At 40.7% G+C, this 17,553-nt stretch overlaps 1 protein-coding gene across 1 annotated transcript in view; it reads right to left on the bottom strand.

Moving 5' to 3' along the window:
* The window catches only part of LOC139690681 (uncharacterized), a 103,650-nt gene extending 97,053 nt beyond the window's left edge, over positions 1-6,597 (bottom strand). The window contains exon 1 of the mRNA XM_071588179.1: positions 5,651-6,597. Coding sequence (XP_071444280.1) covers positions 5,651-5,798 — 148 coding nt within the window. The 5' untranslated portion in view covers positions 5,799-6,597. The remainder of the gene's footprint in view (positions 1-5,650) is intronic.
* Between the last annotated feature and the right edge of the window lie 10,956 nt (positions 6,598-17,553).

The raw sequence follows: 17,553 nt of genomic DNA, 5'->3' as shown, positions 1-17,553 counted from the left end.
CGTTTTTCGCTCTCCCTCCCTCGATCTTCGTGGTCTCCGCCCTCTTCGGCCAAAAAGGAGTCCCTCGCACTGCCTGCACTAATCACGGCCATAAGTTCAAGAGTGGTCTCCTCCACACCCCATTCCTATTTCAAGTGCGGGCGGAGTGGACGACGGCATCGAATTATATTGAAAATCGACAGGGAATCCGAGCCGAAAAAGGATCCGTGAAAAGTTTCGAGGAGAGAGAGAGGGGGTGTGTGTGTGTGGGGGGGGGTTAATTTGCACATGCGCGAATGATTGGTTCTGGGAAAGGGTAATGTGGGAGGAGGGAAGGGGCGGGCGTGGGAAGAGCGGCAAAACGGTCATGAGGGGAGTATCGTAAAACACGCGCCTCATGTGTTTTCCTTTGGGATGCGAAAACCAAAACGGGGTGTTTTTATACGATTAAATCTTTCTAATTTACAACCGAACCTGAGTTATAAATACCGATTCCATTTTCGCTTCCCCTTAACAACCCCCTAAAAATTTCCTGCTCGTTGTTTGCCTGTATCACCACGCTGTACTTTCCAGGGTTGGAAACGCAGATAAAATTTTTTTGTCTCTCTATTATTCTACTCTCTCCTACCATGCCAGTAGGCATTAAATTTAAGTAATATGAATTTGAATTCATTTTTCCTCGGTAAATTTGAATTTATTATATTAAAATTCTCATTTTTACGAAAAAAGATACCTTTATTTCCAATTGTGACTAGTAGCTGGGGTGTTAATTACCTAAATTTAACCATAACAAATTAGCTTGACATGTGTGTGTGAGGTACTTACGTACCTCATATGTTTGTACGAAATATCAAAGTATTTAAGAACGCCAATGAGTGAAATAATGTTAAAATCAAGCCCGTACTCTTTGAATCATAAAACGAGTAGCCTTCACTGTGCTCATAGCGTTTTATAAATGGTTTGTTTAAATTATCCAAAGTGTACACTAATCACCGTGTTCGTTCTAATTTATCTAATTTATTTATTGGTAAGTATGATAACTCGAGTAAATAATAGAAAATGGTTGTTTGGCAAAAATTGGCATAAAAACCTAAATTATATATGTTTATTAACTTATTATGTTTTCAGAAATTTTGAACAATTTTGTTGTTTTCAACTGCTGGAAAATGTTATCAAATTCACTGTTCCGTATCTACTTACAAACACAGAACTACTTAATGAAGCTAGGAAGTAATTATCACCATCGGTAAAGAGTGACGACATAAGGAAATGCGTTTAAGTAATGAGGTATATTAGTGGAGAGAAGATGGGAAGGAAATTAAGTTCAACAGGATATCGAGAGGAAGAAAAGCAATTTAGGCCCAGACAGAAACCCAGGATGGAAAGTGGTTTAAGGAGCCGTAGATAGTTGGGGAGGCGTTGAGGTCTTGTAGAAGATTCTATTACGTGTGTAGCGGTAAAAGAACTGCTCAGAATTTAATTACATTGGAGTCGAGGCACGAGTCAGTGAGAGGGGTAATTAAAAGAGCGAGGTAATTCCCGAGAAAATTACGCCTGATGCGGTATTTTGGTGGCGGTAATCTTATCACTCATTCGTTTTTATAATGCTAAGCTATTGTTAAAAAACTTGAAACTGTATTAAGTCTAAATAACTAGCCTTGAGATCTAATTGCTCTTGGAATAACATTAATCTATCATTCTCAATGATTGGGGTATATTTACGAAAGTTGATACACAGTTAATTTAAAAGGCACATTAAACGTTATTGGCCTATTATGCGGTTTGTTACCTCACAAAATTAGTTCGTGGGCTGTATTGTAGGATTAACTGATATTCTACTCAAAAAACTTATACTCTCATTGATTTTTGGCCTTAAATTTTTTTCTTGAATATTACAGTAACGTTGTTTAACAAGTATGAAATCATTCCGACTTCTTAATTGATTGACTATTGGTTAAACGTTTTGCCACACTCGGATTTAAAAAACGATTAGTTTAAAACAAAAAGCAAAATTTGAATAAGATGCATTTGAGTTATGTATGTGTATATGAATATGCACATATGATAATTAAGTAACTTACATTTTAAATAACGATAAATAACAATAAGAAATAAAGGTAATTAAATTCAAGACGATATTTAACAGATAATGATATTAGATACCTCTCATTGTACCATATTTTGCTAAGTAGTCTCATAAATACATTTACATGTTTTCCCCAAAGGTTTTTTCTTTATATAAAATTGAATTTTTACTAATGGATGTTGTGATAATGATTTAAAGTTTACATTTCGGCTAATTTCTTTGTTGGTAAATATTTCGTAGGTAACTTGCAGATAAATTTTACGCGTAGAGAACAAACCTACTGCTGGAAAATTAACTTTTATATATACTAAGCATACCATTGCTTGTTATGCATTGGCAAGCATTGTGCTTTAAAGGATCGGCCACCAATTAACTCCAAAATCATTAATTAAGGTAATACTCGACTATGTTGTTGCGCCAGAAGAACGAAGGTGGTCATGGAAGTAATCGTTTTGGAAAATTGATTTCGTGCGGCTCAAATGGTGGAATCACTTTTATTCACAGAACGTGCCTTTTATGGTTGGAGAAGAAAAGCACGTAATGACGCAAAACTGGAAACCGCTCTCCCGGTCCCAATCCGGCCTCATTTCCTCATATCCGACCACAAAAAGCGGCCAACGGCCGGCCGGCATCCTCTCATTGTTACAGCTTTGTTGCTCCCTTGAGCCGGCCGAAGTTCGACCCTCGCTCCTCCGGGCGAGGGATTGATCATCATTGTCTCTTTTTGCTCCACCCCCTTCCCACCCCAACGCGTTTCCATTCCACCGACCACCGCGGTCCCCGGTAGCGCCGAAATACACCCTCATCCTCCCCTCCACTCCCGCTTCAACTCGTCTAACTCCCATGCCACCCCCACCTCCTATCCCTCACAATTTTTCATAATCAAAGCACGCTTTTGTTTTTACGTGCGGGGAATCCGAACCGTTTTCGAATTTCCCCAAAATGTAAAGTTAGCGTCCGTCGGGGTGTGGGAGGGGAGGGGGACGAGCGGTTGGGTGGGGGAGGAGAGGGAGAATTCGAGGGGCAGGAAGTCAAAGAGCCGACAGAAAGGGAGGGTTTGGACGGGAATTCGGCGGAGATGCATCGATGCTTTCGATGCGTGCGTTTGTGCCCGCGGAGTCCTTCCGAAGGAGAATTGCGGGTGGGAGGGGGTGGAGGAATCCGGTGGAGGGGTGGATGGAGGGTTGAGTGGGAGGACTCACATGATTGAAAGGGGGGATGTGCTCGTGCGTGAGTTTGAGGGAGGGAGGGTGGGTGGCTCAGAGGGAGTGTTGGACGTGTGGGGGGGGGGTAGGTGGGTGTTGGGGGGGGGGTGAGGATTGTGTGGGGGCGGGGGATCCATTTGGGGGAAGAAGGGGGGAGAAGGAGTTCGTTCGGTCGGACGACGCTTAGGTGGGATGCCGCCGGGACCAGAGGGGGAGGGAAGATGGAGATTGGCTAGGTGGGACGAGATGGAGGGAGACCGGCAGGAGATAAAGGTGGGGCGCTTGGGAGAGGGGATGGTAGGTCCCTTTCCTTCCTTTTCCACGGGAAGGGGAGCGAAGAAGGTGGGGAGAGAGGGCGACGGCAAAGCGGGGGTAGAAGAGTTCCTTCGCCAATAAAAACGCATGCTCCGACGTTCGCCTCCTCTTCCCTTTTCACCCTTCGACTCCGGGATTGTCAGGTCATCCCTACCTCCGCTATCGGTGGAAATCCATATCTATGCACAAGGTAAGATATTGAGTCGACGGGGATGCAGGCGAAAACATTGGTTCGTTTCCTAAGGCCGTGGAAATATTGCCCAGCGCATCGTCCCCACAGGAATCCATGTATCACGAGATGAAATTATATTCCCCAAAAGAATGCGAATTTCCGCCGCAAGGGGATTTTTTTATCGGTTGGTTGTGTACGTGCATGGGGAATAGTATTTCACCCATATATTGCGTCGGACAAAATTGTTGAGAGGATAACACACTGTCTTATTCTAAAAAAAGTATGGGTCTCAAATCTGATAATTATTTTTGTAAGAACAGTATGCTGTACTTTTTAATTAGACATTTGAATATATTTTTATCACTTACATTAAATCATATATTAATTCTTAGACAAAGCATTATATTTTTCTGAATGTTAAGTATATTTGCCGAATAAATTGCTTTTAATGGAAGTTTTTGAAAATTATAAAAAGTTGATAATAAAATAAAATAAACATTCCATGATTGTGCGTACTAATAACGGATTCTCATGCAATTTCATCCTAAAAGTCAAAACCAGATATGATACATAAAAATAAATCCAATTTATTAATAAGATATTGAAAAATCTTGTTCAGTATAAAAATTTAGTTAAAAAGAGAGTTAACTTCAATTAAACGTGTTCTTAATTTAATTATGTTTATTTTATATGAATCAGAAATTAATTTCCTCCTAAATAAGCAGTTTTCTTATTTCAGAACGTCATTTATGTGTATATATAGTATATCTTTTTAAATTTTCACTGAATATATTTGAAAAAGGCTGAGAAAACTCTTTCAACTGATGTCTTTTCTAACATTTTATTTAGCTATATTTTGCCAACTTAACCAGTTTGTGATTTATTGATCCAAATAGAAATAATGGAATAGGTCACTAAGATTCAGTAGGTCTCACGATGCTCCGCTTGTATTTTAGGATACAGTAAAACTCATTCTGTTGGAGATTTTGCGTCGATATTTGGTAACGTCAATTAAGATTCGGCGAATGATATCAGAAATACGTATACTGTTTTTTGTCACCGGGAAACTTAATTGACAGAAGTGAATAATAGTGAGCAGAGATGAGTTAATGGCACATACCTCTCACCACAAATTAATTACCCTGCCCTTCGGTTGTAAAATCCACATTAATCCTACCCTCGCGTATCGGTAAGCCTTTTCAAATGAATCATAATTGTGATTTTGAATTTTCAGCGAAAGTTCCTCCTCTATGGCTGTGACCTATTAAAACAGAAAGGAAGGAGATATTTTATCAAGCTAAATGTACAATGGGAGTACTTTTTGTTGACTGAAATTTGAGAACAATGTAATCACAGATTATAATGCATATTTTTATGTTCATGAAGTATTTCCGGTCAAGGTAAATAATTTTTATACTCTGAAATTGGTGCATTGTAATGCGCACTTAGCGGATAACTCCGTTTAAAGTTACTGTCTCGGCGTCTCCCACAGTTTTTTGGAACTTTTCATCATGTATTATTAAAACATTTGAGGTGTTATTTTAGGATGGAAAAAAATAATTATTATGTAAAATATAAAAACTAATTTTGGTCGGACCAATGGCAATGATAACCATAAAAAAGCTCGGAATGGCAATGAGCACAGCATCTGTAATAAAACCTACACAACTGTTTCGTTTCTCAACCTATGTTTAATCAAAATATTTATGAATTCCCAGTTAGCAGATATAGGCGTCAAGCGGCTCAATCCTCTGATGAACCCATGAGATAAACGAATCGCGTGCGGCAGCGGATTCTCGTGGACATTCGACTGAGTGAGGAGAGTGAATGAAATTAGTCATACGGTGGACGAAACTCGCTGAGCAGCGTCTCACGAATCTTTTTTGGACTCACCTCTGCCCGTGGCGGGCCGCACTCCGAGGGTGAGGAAGAGTAGCAGCAGCAGAAGCAACAGGTCCACGTAGTCTAGGCGAGCCATAGCGACGGTCCTGGTGCAGCGGCTCGCTGGTGGGGTGGCGCTCGAAGAGCCGCCGAACACCATTCACCTCGGTAGCGGGTGCGCCTCTCCGGCAGGCGAGCGGCGGGGCTCCGGGAGCGAGAGTCTCTCTGTCGCTCTCCGTGTCGCTTCGGACGCTCGATTCTCCGTTAGGGCATCAGAGGACACTCCCCCGCACGGCCTGCTCATTCGCAGCTAGCATTCCCGAGGGCAGTGGGGTGTCCTTCCGCTCTTTTCGATACTCACGTCTCCTTCCTTCGACGTGTTTGCGCCCGCTGGGGACGCCGCTCAGTCATTCTCCCTGCACCGGTCCCAGAGCGTCCGCGTCTCCATTATGTGATCGACGCTTCAGTCTTTTTCTGCCTTCCGCCACCACCGTTTCCCCCTTTTCATCCTTCCCGCGCCCTCTCCTCCTCCGGCCCGGAACATTTAACAGTGCGGTGCCAGGCTTTCAAAACCGCTTCCCCAGCGGTGGCGGCGACACGCAAAACAAACCCCGTCGCTCGCAAACACTCGGCGGGTAAACAGGAAGGATGGGGGAAGGGGGTTGCAAAGTGGGGGGAGGGGAGGAGAGAAGCTAACGCGATGGGGATCCTCCTCTCAGGTTCCCTGTTTACACTCCCATTGTTCCAGCGGAACCTCGTTTAAAACCTCGATTGGTTTTGCCGAATGGTCCTCGAGCGATACGCCAGCCTCCCGTCTGCCGCAGCACAGAATCTTTTCGCTGTTTTGTTATATGGAGTCCCCGCTCTCCACTCTCGCCGCAATCCTACGAGGGGCAACAAAAGCTTTGCTCCGAGTGTGAAGCGGCGCCAGGTGGGGTGCGGCGGGAAAGGGATCACTGTCGCTAGCGCCCGCCGGCCACGTGGTGGGTCCTCGGCCGGGCAAGCCCCTCGGGGCGACCGGGCGCCGCTATCACGCGCGCCCCACACCTGACGTGTTTATCCGTCTCTCTCCCTCTCATGAAATGTGAATCACGTCCACTTCACTCTTGCTCCAATGGTTCCCTCCCTTCTCCCCTTTCTCAAGCCCCCTAGCTGCCGTTCCAATTAAACAAAGACCTGTTACGGGAAATAAAGGGGGGTGATTTTGAACTAGTGTAACAAACTACCCCCTTTCTTTCTCTGCACCCTTACTCGCTCGGTATTTGAGGGGAGGGTTTAATAATGACAGAAGGTGGTGGTTTTTGTCTCAGACGATGGGGAAAACCACCGTTTCGGTCGATATTCGAGGGTTCCCGCGGTGGATAAAAACAACGGGCGTTTAATAATAGCGTCGCCGCGTTGTGCCTCGAGTGTCTTGCTCCTCTCTCCCTCTTCCCCTTTTTCTTTAAGGAGAGTGGTTCCGCTTAGCCGCCGGCGTGCACGCTTCGCTCTCCTCGGGATGCGAAAACTTTGCCAATTGCTCGGCGAGGCGTATCGCGCGGTCGGAGCGGCGAGGATCACAATCCGGTTCTCAGTTCACAAAGGGGTACCCGCACGCGAGGGAAGGGGACCGCGAAATAATACACCTCCTTGTCTGTGCTCCGAAACCACGGGCCCCAAGTCGATGGCCTGACCGACCGAGTGAGCCCCGTGCGTGGGATCCAACCGTTGGTCACGAACGTTGATCACGAGTTTGTTTTATGTTTTCTTTCGTGGCTTAGCGTTCAAAGGAGTCGGACGAGGTCTTGGGGGAATGACTCCAGTGGGCAACTCTAGTATGCGAACACCAATGAACACAACAAACACGTTGGCGATCACTTTCTCCCCGCCCGACCGCCACGGTCCCACAGGTTTCGCCACTGAAAACGTCCTTCTCGAGTGTCACGCCCCGTCCGGCTTCACCTCGCGCGGCATCGGCTGACGCTCTGGTTACGCGGGAGTTGCGGGTCGGGTCTGTTGTCTCCCCTTCGGCGCGGCAGCGTTTTCCTCGGAGACGGAGAAGGAAGAGACGGCGCGCTCGATGCGGAGACAACCGCTCGCCTCGGCCGACACTGGGCGAGTGAGCAGCCAAAAGACCGACCGACCGACGAGGGCGGGAGGGAGGAAGACATCCTTCGCCGGTCCAGGCGGATTTCCCGACCCGCCCCTCCTTCCTTCCTGCCGCCTCCTCCGCCTTCCACGCCCCTCTCGCCCCCTCCGCGTGCTCTTCCTCCCTCTCTCGGCGCACGCGCTCGTACACGCACACGCCGGCCCTGTGATGAACGCACCGTATCACTCGGGGTGGGGAGCGCGGGTGGTCGGGAGGATATTGGGGATGGGGGGATTTGAGAGAGTGTTGGAGCGTGGGGGAGGGAGGAGTCGTAGAGAGACGCGCGTGATGGTGGAGGAGGGGGTGGGGTGTAGCAGGATCGCGGTGGGGCTCGGGGGCATTCGGCTGGCGAGGATCCCCGAAACAACTATATGCATACGGAAAACATTGGCATGTCATTGTGGGGCGTCATTCGCGGAGGTGCGCGGAGGAATGAGCCAGGGAACCCGGGAAAGCCGATATGAGGAGAGGAAAAAGAAGAGGAAACAAATAAATTTCTGCTTTCCTGAGGGAAGGTTAAATATTAAGCTAGAGATTCCCAATAAGATAGGGATCGAACATATCCGTAAAAACCAAGAAGTCAAAGTTGCTAAAATGTCTAGGAATTACTGCTCAAGTTAAACAGGTCTTGTCAAGATATATCAATAGAATTTAAATTCGAAATCATATGATTCGACTGGTTTAAAGGATGGGGATAGTCTTCAAGGTGAGCAACATACAATGTGACATTTCACCATTTCTGCTATTGATTAATACACCCCGAAAGTCTTTGTTAGATAGATTCCACTGAACAGAAAATTAGAGCATAGTTCTCAGTATAGTCTCAGGAGAAAAATTATTTTCGATGTGCAGCTACATGTAAGACGTAACAAAATTTACCTGAGTAGAGTAGGTACCTAATTGTGAAATATTTTTAAATGAATATTTAGTTTCGTCCTTAAGTGAAAAATTGAAGGCGGTAGATGTTCATTTGCACCTTAATGAAATCGGTTATGTTGTGATAAAGCTGATGTGACTAAGGAGGGACGGCTATGGTTGGTAAAATGACGAAGTGTTCACAGTTAAGGTGGGCCGAGAAATCCTTGAATCCTTCAATGGGATTACCCTGAATGCCTTCTTATGGCCTCCTAAATGTTTCATTGTTACCACTCATCATATGCTATCGGAACATCAATACGATCAACTATTGACAACGGTTTTGTTTCACGTTACTAAAAATTCTTGAAATTCTTTTTTCGATGCCAAGCGAATTTTTTCGAATTTTGGTATATTCACATAAATTACTAACGATCCAATAAAGTGTTAAGGGTATGCTCATCTTAATTTCATGGCGATACATTACCGATGAGTAATTTCTCATATTTTGTTGCTATAATGAATTGTGTGGTTAAATGTGTTCCTATGTATTCCTCAGTCATCAATTTAAACACGCTAGAATTAAAGACTTACTGGGAGTGGCTTGAAAGTAGCATAAACTACTCCCACTACATCGATTAAAAAAATGATTGATAAGAACGAGTACGTCTTTCTAATAAAATAGCCAGATGGTTTCACAGTTAAGCGTACCAATCTACAGATGTGATAATACGTACGTAGTGTTAGCCCCAGCACCCCACACAGCCTCGCCCCCGTCTTGAAGCCTCTCCCGAAATCCTGCGACATGTCCATCTTTTTCCATGCTGTTTTTCTCGCCTCCTTCATTTCGTTCCCACCCACCACCCTCGTGGCGCCTCTCACGCTGTCTGTTCTACACAGACTTTTCTCTCTCAATCTTCCTCCGGCGAATCCTCTGGATCTAACGCCCCTTCCCGACGGAACGTGTTATTCTGCGACTTCAAACATTCGTTCAGCTGCGATCGACATGTCGGAATCCTCCTGATCCGTTTTTAATCCCACTAGACAAGAGGGAGCAAAGGATGCGAGCAAAAAGTAATCATCCGCCGCCGCCACCGACGGTTCTGCTCCCTCTGGTTGGAATTAAAACAAGATCTAGTCTGGAAAGTTTGAGAGCCATGCTTGCAGTAAGTTCTTTCCTTTTCCTTTTAGCTCGTTTAGACCTGCAGGGGTGTTTTGGGGCTTCAGGCAAACTTTGACAAAACGTTATCATCCCAATAATTCAGTCTCTGGAATATTTATGATTTGGTGAAAATAAATTTTGGAATTGTTTTTGAATCTAAGGATGTAGACACAATCGTAATGCTTCACATTTTTTTCGAACCATTTATAATTATGGCTGAGGCATTTAAGACGCTTAGAGGAGAACCGTTATCTGAGAGTCATTAAATTGTATCCTTCCATTTAACTTTCTATGTGGCTGTACAAGGTTTTATAGAAATTGGTTCAAAACTGATTTGTTGGTCTATTAATTTATTGTTATATTTTTCTAAATAAGCATAAATAATTTATGCTTAATGTTAGGACGCATACTGTGATACTTATTTCACGAAAAACATTTAGAACTGCTCCTGAAGCGTATTTTCATTGCGTACGATGAAAATATAAAAGCTTCCGCCCTAGTGGGATAAATACGTTGGGCGTATTAATCGAACTCACCTTTCTCACTATTTGTTTAAGCTGTACCGGTGTAAATAATGAATTTTTCATTTGGAACAGTTAAACATTTAGTCATTAAATCACGATATAAGTTGAAAAATAATAGCAATTCATTGAAATAAAAATGAGAGATAAGGAAAGAGGGTAGAATTGCACGAGCTGGACGAGCCTTGTGGGTGATGATGATAAAAATAAGGATTTATTCTTTTTATTACAATTTCCCTTTTCCTTTTTATTGCCATTTATTTCGTTCATTTTGAATCCCTTGGGTCCCTTCCTTTTCCTTACTTAATATGGAAGATTTGCAGCTCTCAATTTTTAAAATTGAATTTCCCATATGCACTTTTTAGAATATTACTTTTAATACTTTTTAGGAATAAGATGATATTTCAAATTTGATGGGGAAGGAAGATAGACCTCATAATTTTAATTATGCCTCTTGTTTTCTTGTCGGATAAGTAAATCTTTCATTCTTTTTAGTGCCCTACGTTCAATTTTATATATAATTTCCCTAACTTAAATTATTGTATATTCAGTTAAATAGGGGTGCGGAACGAATTAGAAATTGTTCTCCTTTGATAAAGTACAAGATTTTGGTTGTTTTTCCTGACCTGTTTTGTAATATCTTTGCCAGCACTATGGCAAATGTCATAGTTATTCTAATTTATTCTTCACCAAATGCAGTTTCCACTTTTTAGTATTTCTGTCAGCTGAAATTCTATGTTACAAGAAAATACTGCATAAACTACTGGTTTTTGAGATGCATTTTCTACAAATACAGCTTTTTCCCAATAAAATTGAGGATTAAGTATATTATTTCTTAAAAATTATAGGATGGAAAGCGTTTAAAACAGTTATATTTCCTCCTTACTTTGATGGTGACAGTCACGCACGGATGTGTACGTTAAATATCTTCATAGGTTTAAAATGATTTAAATAAAAATAAATGAACTACTATTTTACCACATCGAGAATGTATTAAATGTATTGGTCAGTGTAAAACATTTTTGTCACAAAGCACAGTAGCGTGACTTTTATTGCATTGTGTGTATTTAGTGCTACCCCCGAAAACTATGGAGCCTTAATTCTTTTTTCTAAGTGTTTTATTTTCATTGAATAGTATTTCTTTAAAACTGCCGTAACAGAATCTTTATTATACGTATAAATATCATTTAGGTACAGAGCTCTTTCTTCTATATTCAAGCGCGATTGTCTCTCCTCATTTGTGATAGTGATACTCTCCATCCTGCATTGAATTTTTTTTCTTTATACCCATTATCTATATTTAAGAATCTCTTAGCCCATTTTAATCAGTCTGAGATGGAAGATAAGAGCAAGCAGGAGTCGGTTGATACTATATCCAATGGTAGGATCACAGTTTCGATCATGAATATTTGCTTTTCTAGAGAAAACCCTTAAAGAGAGATATTTTCTATTTCCAAAAAAGTGATTCATCAAAGCGGACGGGGAAAAAGTATGTGCCCACTATATTTTAATATCCCGTAAAATATTTGGATTTTTAAGCCGAAATTTTAATTGCTCCCAAATGGATTTTTTAGTAATTGCATAAGTTAATTGATAATGTCTATTGTTGAACCCCTCTGTCTCTGTGAGTATAAAATTATTATTATTATTAATGCTATAATTAATAACAATAATTATTTTTTAATAATATCATTATATTATTAATAATTATTATTATTAATAATATCATGATTTCATTAATAATATTAATTGGTGATATCATAATGCTTGCTTAGTCTATTGGTATGCCCTTGTTCCAGTAAGGTTTTAATTATCAATAAATTTCATTGGCTGTGATGTCTAGCATTACAGGAACAAGATTACGTAAACGGGTTCCCGATGTCAAATTACAGTGAAGTGGGGAGAGACGAGGAGGTGGACGAGGGAAAGGCGAGGGGTGGAAAGGGAAAAGGTGACTAACTCAAGGGGCTCGCTCGCTTACTGAAGAATTCCTCGGTGATGGACGCCTGAAGAGCCACGAATTTTGGGAGCACTTTCGCAGTGTCCGAGTGGCACGAGATAACGAGAGGTCACCGGGATAGGAATGTAGTGCTACAATATGTATGGGTAGGTTATGTAGGACAAAAGGAAAGAATCAAATAAGAACGGAAAGTAGAAAGAAAATTATGGAGTTACTACGCCATTTTGATGGCTAAGGTATATTCTTAATACAAAGAATTTACACAATAACTGCATTACAAATTTCGGGGAAGTTAGGTGGAAGGGGAAAAAATGAGCTATGGGACTTAGAAATTAAGGTTAAAATATTAAAACCACGAGGATAATTGGGAAGAATGAAGGGACAAGGGAATCCAGGTGTGAATTTCACAGTTTATATGAAAATACATTCAAGAGGCTACGATTATGAGCGGGGGGGATTTTTATGAGATGTAAGTCTATAGGAGATAATTATAATGGGATCCATGTATGAATGGAAACCAGTGGTTGATTTCCATTGAATTCGTAGAAATGATTGATTTTTCGGTCTATTGAATTTCAAATGTACTAAACTGTACTAGTCTCATTCATCCAACTTTCGAAGCCCATTTAACAATTGACGGAATATTTTATCTCCAATACTAATATCTAGCTTACTAGTATCTCCTAGCTAACTAGTATCTCCCTTATAGCTTATTCGATACCTTCAAATATCATAAATTATCTTAAATATACGATAAAACAAAAATTAGGGAAGTATCTTGAAAATTCTATTAAATTCCAAAAGTTGTTCATGTGTTTATATTCTAAAAATAGTGATATATGTGCTATTAATACCCATTAGCCATTCTTATTACGCAGCCCATTTTACATTTCTCAGGCTTGATTTTCCTCCAAATTTTGTCCGAAATTTGAATGACGATTGCCGTTTTCCTGACTAGAGACTATAAATACCTGCTGCGATAGAGAGATAGGGTTGTAAATTAAATTCATAGCATGAATGGTATTTACTTTTTAATTGAAATTGATTATTTATTTAAATTTACCTCTTACTATATTACGCGGTGATTTTTAAATCATAATGTGGCGGAAGGACTGGTTTATATTCAAGTGCCTTCAAAGCCCTTTGATCGATGATAATAAAATTTACATTCTCCAAATGTAATTAAGATTACAGTTGTCATATATATCCCTGAAACCATGAGTTTATGTTTGAATTCTCTTGAGATTCTTATTTTACTCTTAATAATTCCATCCTGCAGTGAAAAGAAGACATTAGTTTGAAATAAACAATAAAAGTGAATTTCTCTGCTGTGCTCGGATAGAAAATCCAAGTGCCTGTACATTATCATCTATACGTTAATGTATTAAAACTCATTATTGGATGCACAAGCTCTCTTTTAAAGAATAACCTACTTCCACTTACATCCCAGGTTACGTTTTTATTTGAATTAATTTCTCATACTTAAAATATTTTGTTACTGATAGCAATAAAGCCCAATGATGCAATCACATTGCGATATAATTTATCCGGGAATGTATTAGCGCTGAGAAAAAATTGCGAAAGCGAATGTCTTCTCAATTCATTCGATGCCTCTTGATGTACGCGGTAAGAAAAATTTTATTACATTGGTTCAATATTATCTAAATTTCCGCTTGAACTAAGAAAACGTATTCCGGAGAAATGAGATTGATCCAACCGATATTCAGAAATCAACACTACATGTGAACTGCAGCAGGCTTTTGCGCTTGCCTTCGCTGCCACGCATTGAACTGAGGTTTGCCCCGGAGAGTTGGGTTTTCAGCGAGACAAGCGGCTGAATACGCGCGTGAATGAAAAGTAAGCTTGGACAATGCGGTGACATTTCTCCATGACAACCGTACACGTGCGCATCACCGATCATCCATCGACAAAGGTTCTTCATGTTCGTCCACCCGTCAGTGACTTTCCTGCCCTCTCTCATCCCCCCCCTCGCATTTCCCCTCTGCCCTTTTGCTCTCATTTCTTCCCGCCTACCCTCCCCCATTCTCCCATCCACCCCTGCTTCCTCCTCTGTGTGCGTGTGTGTATGTCAAAGCAGGCGCTCAAAGTGTCAACCGATTGAGAAACGGGATCGCACGTCGAGAGGTGTCAAGGATGGGACGATATGGGCGAGGCGGAGGATGGGAAAAAAAAAGAATGTCAATAGTTGTCCGTGGGATAACTTTCATATTTTTGGATATAAAATTCACTCCATCGGAATTCACATATAGATTTCAGTCTATCCATAGATGAACGTTCCGAATGGGATGGCGCAAGGCATTATCTGTTCCACAAACTGCGTCAACTCCGGTAGCATAATGTTTCTCTAACAAATTTTTAAAAAAGGGAATGGCCGGTCAAATAAATATCCGCACGAGCAGTGTATTATATCGGTTTATTATTTATGTACGTTCCATCAGACATGTAGTAGCCAGTGAAACACTATATTATCTGGTGCAAAGAAATTTCGGTCGTAATTTGACGTTTATTTGTTCGTTTTTGAAGGCTCATATTTCCTCCGATACGTAGTTACGTACTGAAAACGAACTGGATGGATGAGGCAGTCGGATTTACAATCATCATATTCGATTTCATGCAAAGCTCTCGTATAAATGGTTTTATTTAGTATAAAAATGTCGATTTCAATGTTAAAGAAAAATTAAAACCATATACGATATATTCGTTACTGATTTACCCAGGTAAAGGAAATAAAGGCCTGTATAGCTGTCCCAAAAAAAAATCTTGGAGACAAAATTAAAAAGGTTGGCTCATGATTCTTCTAATTATTCTTGCTTAAAATCTTCACCGTTGCATTTAAATTATTAGCACCTTAGTGGTACTCTATTAGTTTATTTTTTGACTACAAAGACCTTGTTCCTTGCATGATATCAGAGTGCCTCGTAGCATTTCTCGTTCCATCACAACGCTTTGAAACACTGGCTATCATTGATTTAAAAATCAATTAAAATATTTAGCAATGAAAATCAGTTGCACTGAATATACTTTGGAAACAGGAGATGAATAGGGAAAATTGTAAAAGTAAAGTTTAGCAGTAAAATTAAGCAGTCTAATTATAATAAGATTGATTATGGTAAAGCAATTTGACCTAATTGGTATACATCATTCAATAAAACGTATGTTTAAAACACATAGACATCTCAAACATAGTTATTAAATTCGAAAATAAACTGTAAAGGTCCAGTCTTTAGTTATTGAAAATTTGGAATATTCACCTTTATTGTCCAATAAACATTTTTAGAGAGTATGCGCACATACTGCAACGCTTTTTGAAAAGGGCAAATGTTCAATTAACCCGAATAATCATAAATATTATGCTAAACTCTCTTGGGTCTTGGAATTTTTTGCTAGAATTCTTAATAGAAATACAAATTCCTCTTAGCAGTGATCGTTTGATTGTGATTTTCTTCTCTGAAACTGATCGAATAAGACAAATGTTTGCATCTAACAGCAGAAACTATTTCACAACCGACGGATCCACTGCATGGCGTCAACTGTATAAAAATATTATATCAATATTTATCCAAGGAGACGCCAATCCGATGTGGCCAAAATAGCCCGGGGTTAAGAAATGTAAGGAATAAAGAGTGAGAATATATAGAGGGAGAACGGGCAGGGGTTGACAGTTGAGGGTTGCAGAGACGGGTGCTGTTGAGTTTTCCATATATCTCTGTCAGAGAGTCCTCTCCGAGTCCTCCCTCTCCCTTGTTTCTCTCTCCTCACTCCGTGATATGTTTATGAAAATGGCTTTCAGTGGCCTCACTGTCTTCTGACTCTTTTTTTTTTGTTTCTATCGCTCCCCTTTGCCTTGTCCCCTCTCCGGTGGAATTTTCAACAACCCCACCAGCAGCGAGAGGGAGCATTTCATTAGTTAACTTTCGCGCCTCCTTATTCAAAAGGGAAAAAGTTCAAGTCGATTTTACATTCATGACATTCGTTGAATGCCTCTAAAGAGGCGTCCCGTGTCGGAATCTCCACGTCAGTTTTTTTCTCAAGCTTGTGCGGTTTAAGGAACTCTTCGGTTCTAGGGAAGATCCTTTTTAGCATTCCGCGCGTCTATTCCGAGAAGGGGATTGGGTTGGTCTATGATGCCTGATTCTCTCTGCTTGGAATCCGTCTTCTTTCTCATGGTAATGAATAAGTTAGGAAAGATTGGAATCATCAAGAGAAAAATTATCCTGATTTTGGAAGGTGTCCATTACTTTTAATCCCGACCAAAACTTTTTTTATCTTCAAATAGGTATTTTTTTAAAGAAACTTCTCACTTACCTCAACAAACTATTTTTTTCAGTTTATTTCAAAACTAAAAACTGAAAAAATTCGCTCAAAGTGAGAAAAATTTGGGTATCCTTGACTTCTTATTTTATCCATTTTGCAATTTTAGTAATTTAATGTCTATACAGAGAAGATTCTGCGGATATAGCACATGTAATTTGAGTTCATCAAATATCTAAATAAAAGGCCAGAAGAGAACATAAAAAAATATTTTAGCTTATTTTACCTTCACTATGTCAATATTTCAACCAAATAAACGTCTAGAATTAAGATTTTTGCATCTGCCATATTTCAATTTTTTTTAATTATCAAAAACCAAATTTCAAATTAGATATTCTATGCTTGAAAAATCAAATATGTTTCAGATAAACGATGCGATCCGTAACAATTTCCTTTCCGCATGCATCGTTCCTTATCGGCCCTTATTATTCAACTCTCTTCCTGTGGGCAAGATTTTTATTTCCTCGGACAGGTATTTGAGTAGCGCAATTCAGAAACTGGATATAAACTTCGGATTTTCAACTTTTCGCGAACATTTAGCTATCTGATAGATAGTAACTTATTCATGCTTTTCCAAAAATTTAAACTCCATCCCGCTGCCTTCGGGCTTAATAATCATCTCTTCCGCTTGTCGCTTGTCCTCTCCCCTTATGTGTAGAGATCCATTTCTTGACATGCTATTCTTCGCTAATATTAACCCGTTTTCGGGAACAGATTGCGTGAGGCTGGTCTTTCTTAACCTTGGGTTTGATTCCCAGCGGAGGCGTTGATCATTGTAACTGCGCCAACTCATTTTTCACACGTTTTGCAGACTATTCTCTCGTTCTGGAAGTTACTAGCCCAGTTTTTCCTCTGCCGTAAGACGATATCTCATCGTCTTGCGTTCTATTCTTTTTTTTTTAGCTTGGAACTCAAGTGTCTCAAAACGTTTTCCACAGTTATCTCCCACATATTTCA

This window comes from Hetaerina americana, unplaced genomic scaffold (assembly GCF_022747635.1).
Source record: "Hetaerina americana unplaced genomic scaffold, ioHetAmer1.1.p SCAF_3, whole genome shotgun sequence".
In the NCBI taxonomy this organism is placed as follows: domain Eukaryota; kingdom Metazoa; phylum Arthropoda; class Insecta; order Odonata; family Calopterygidae; genus Hetaerina; species Hetaerina americana.
Note: the sequence above shows the minus strand (reverse complement) of the source record. Positions and strands in the feature narration are given on the sequence as shown.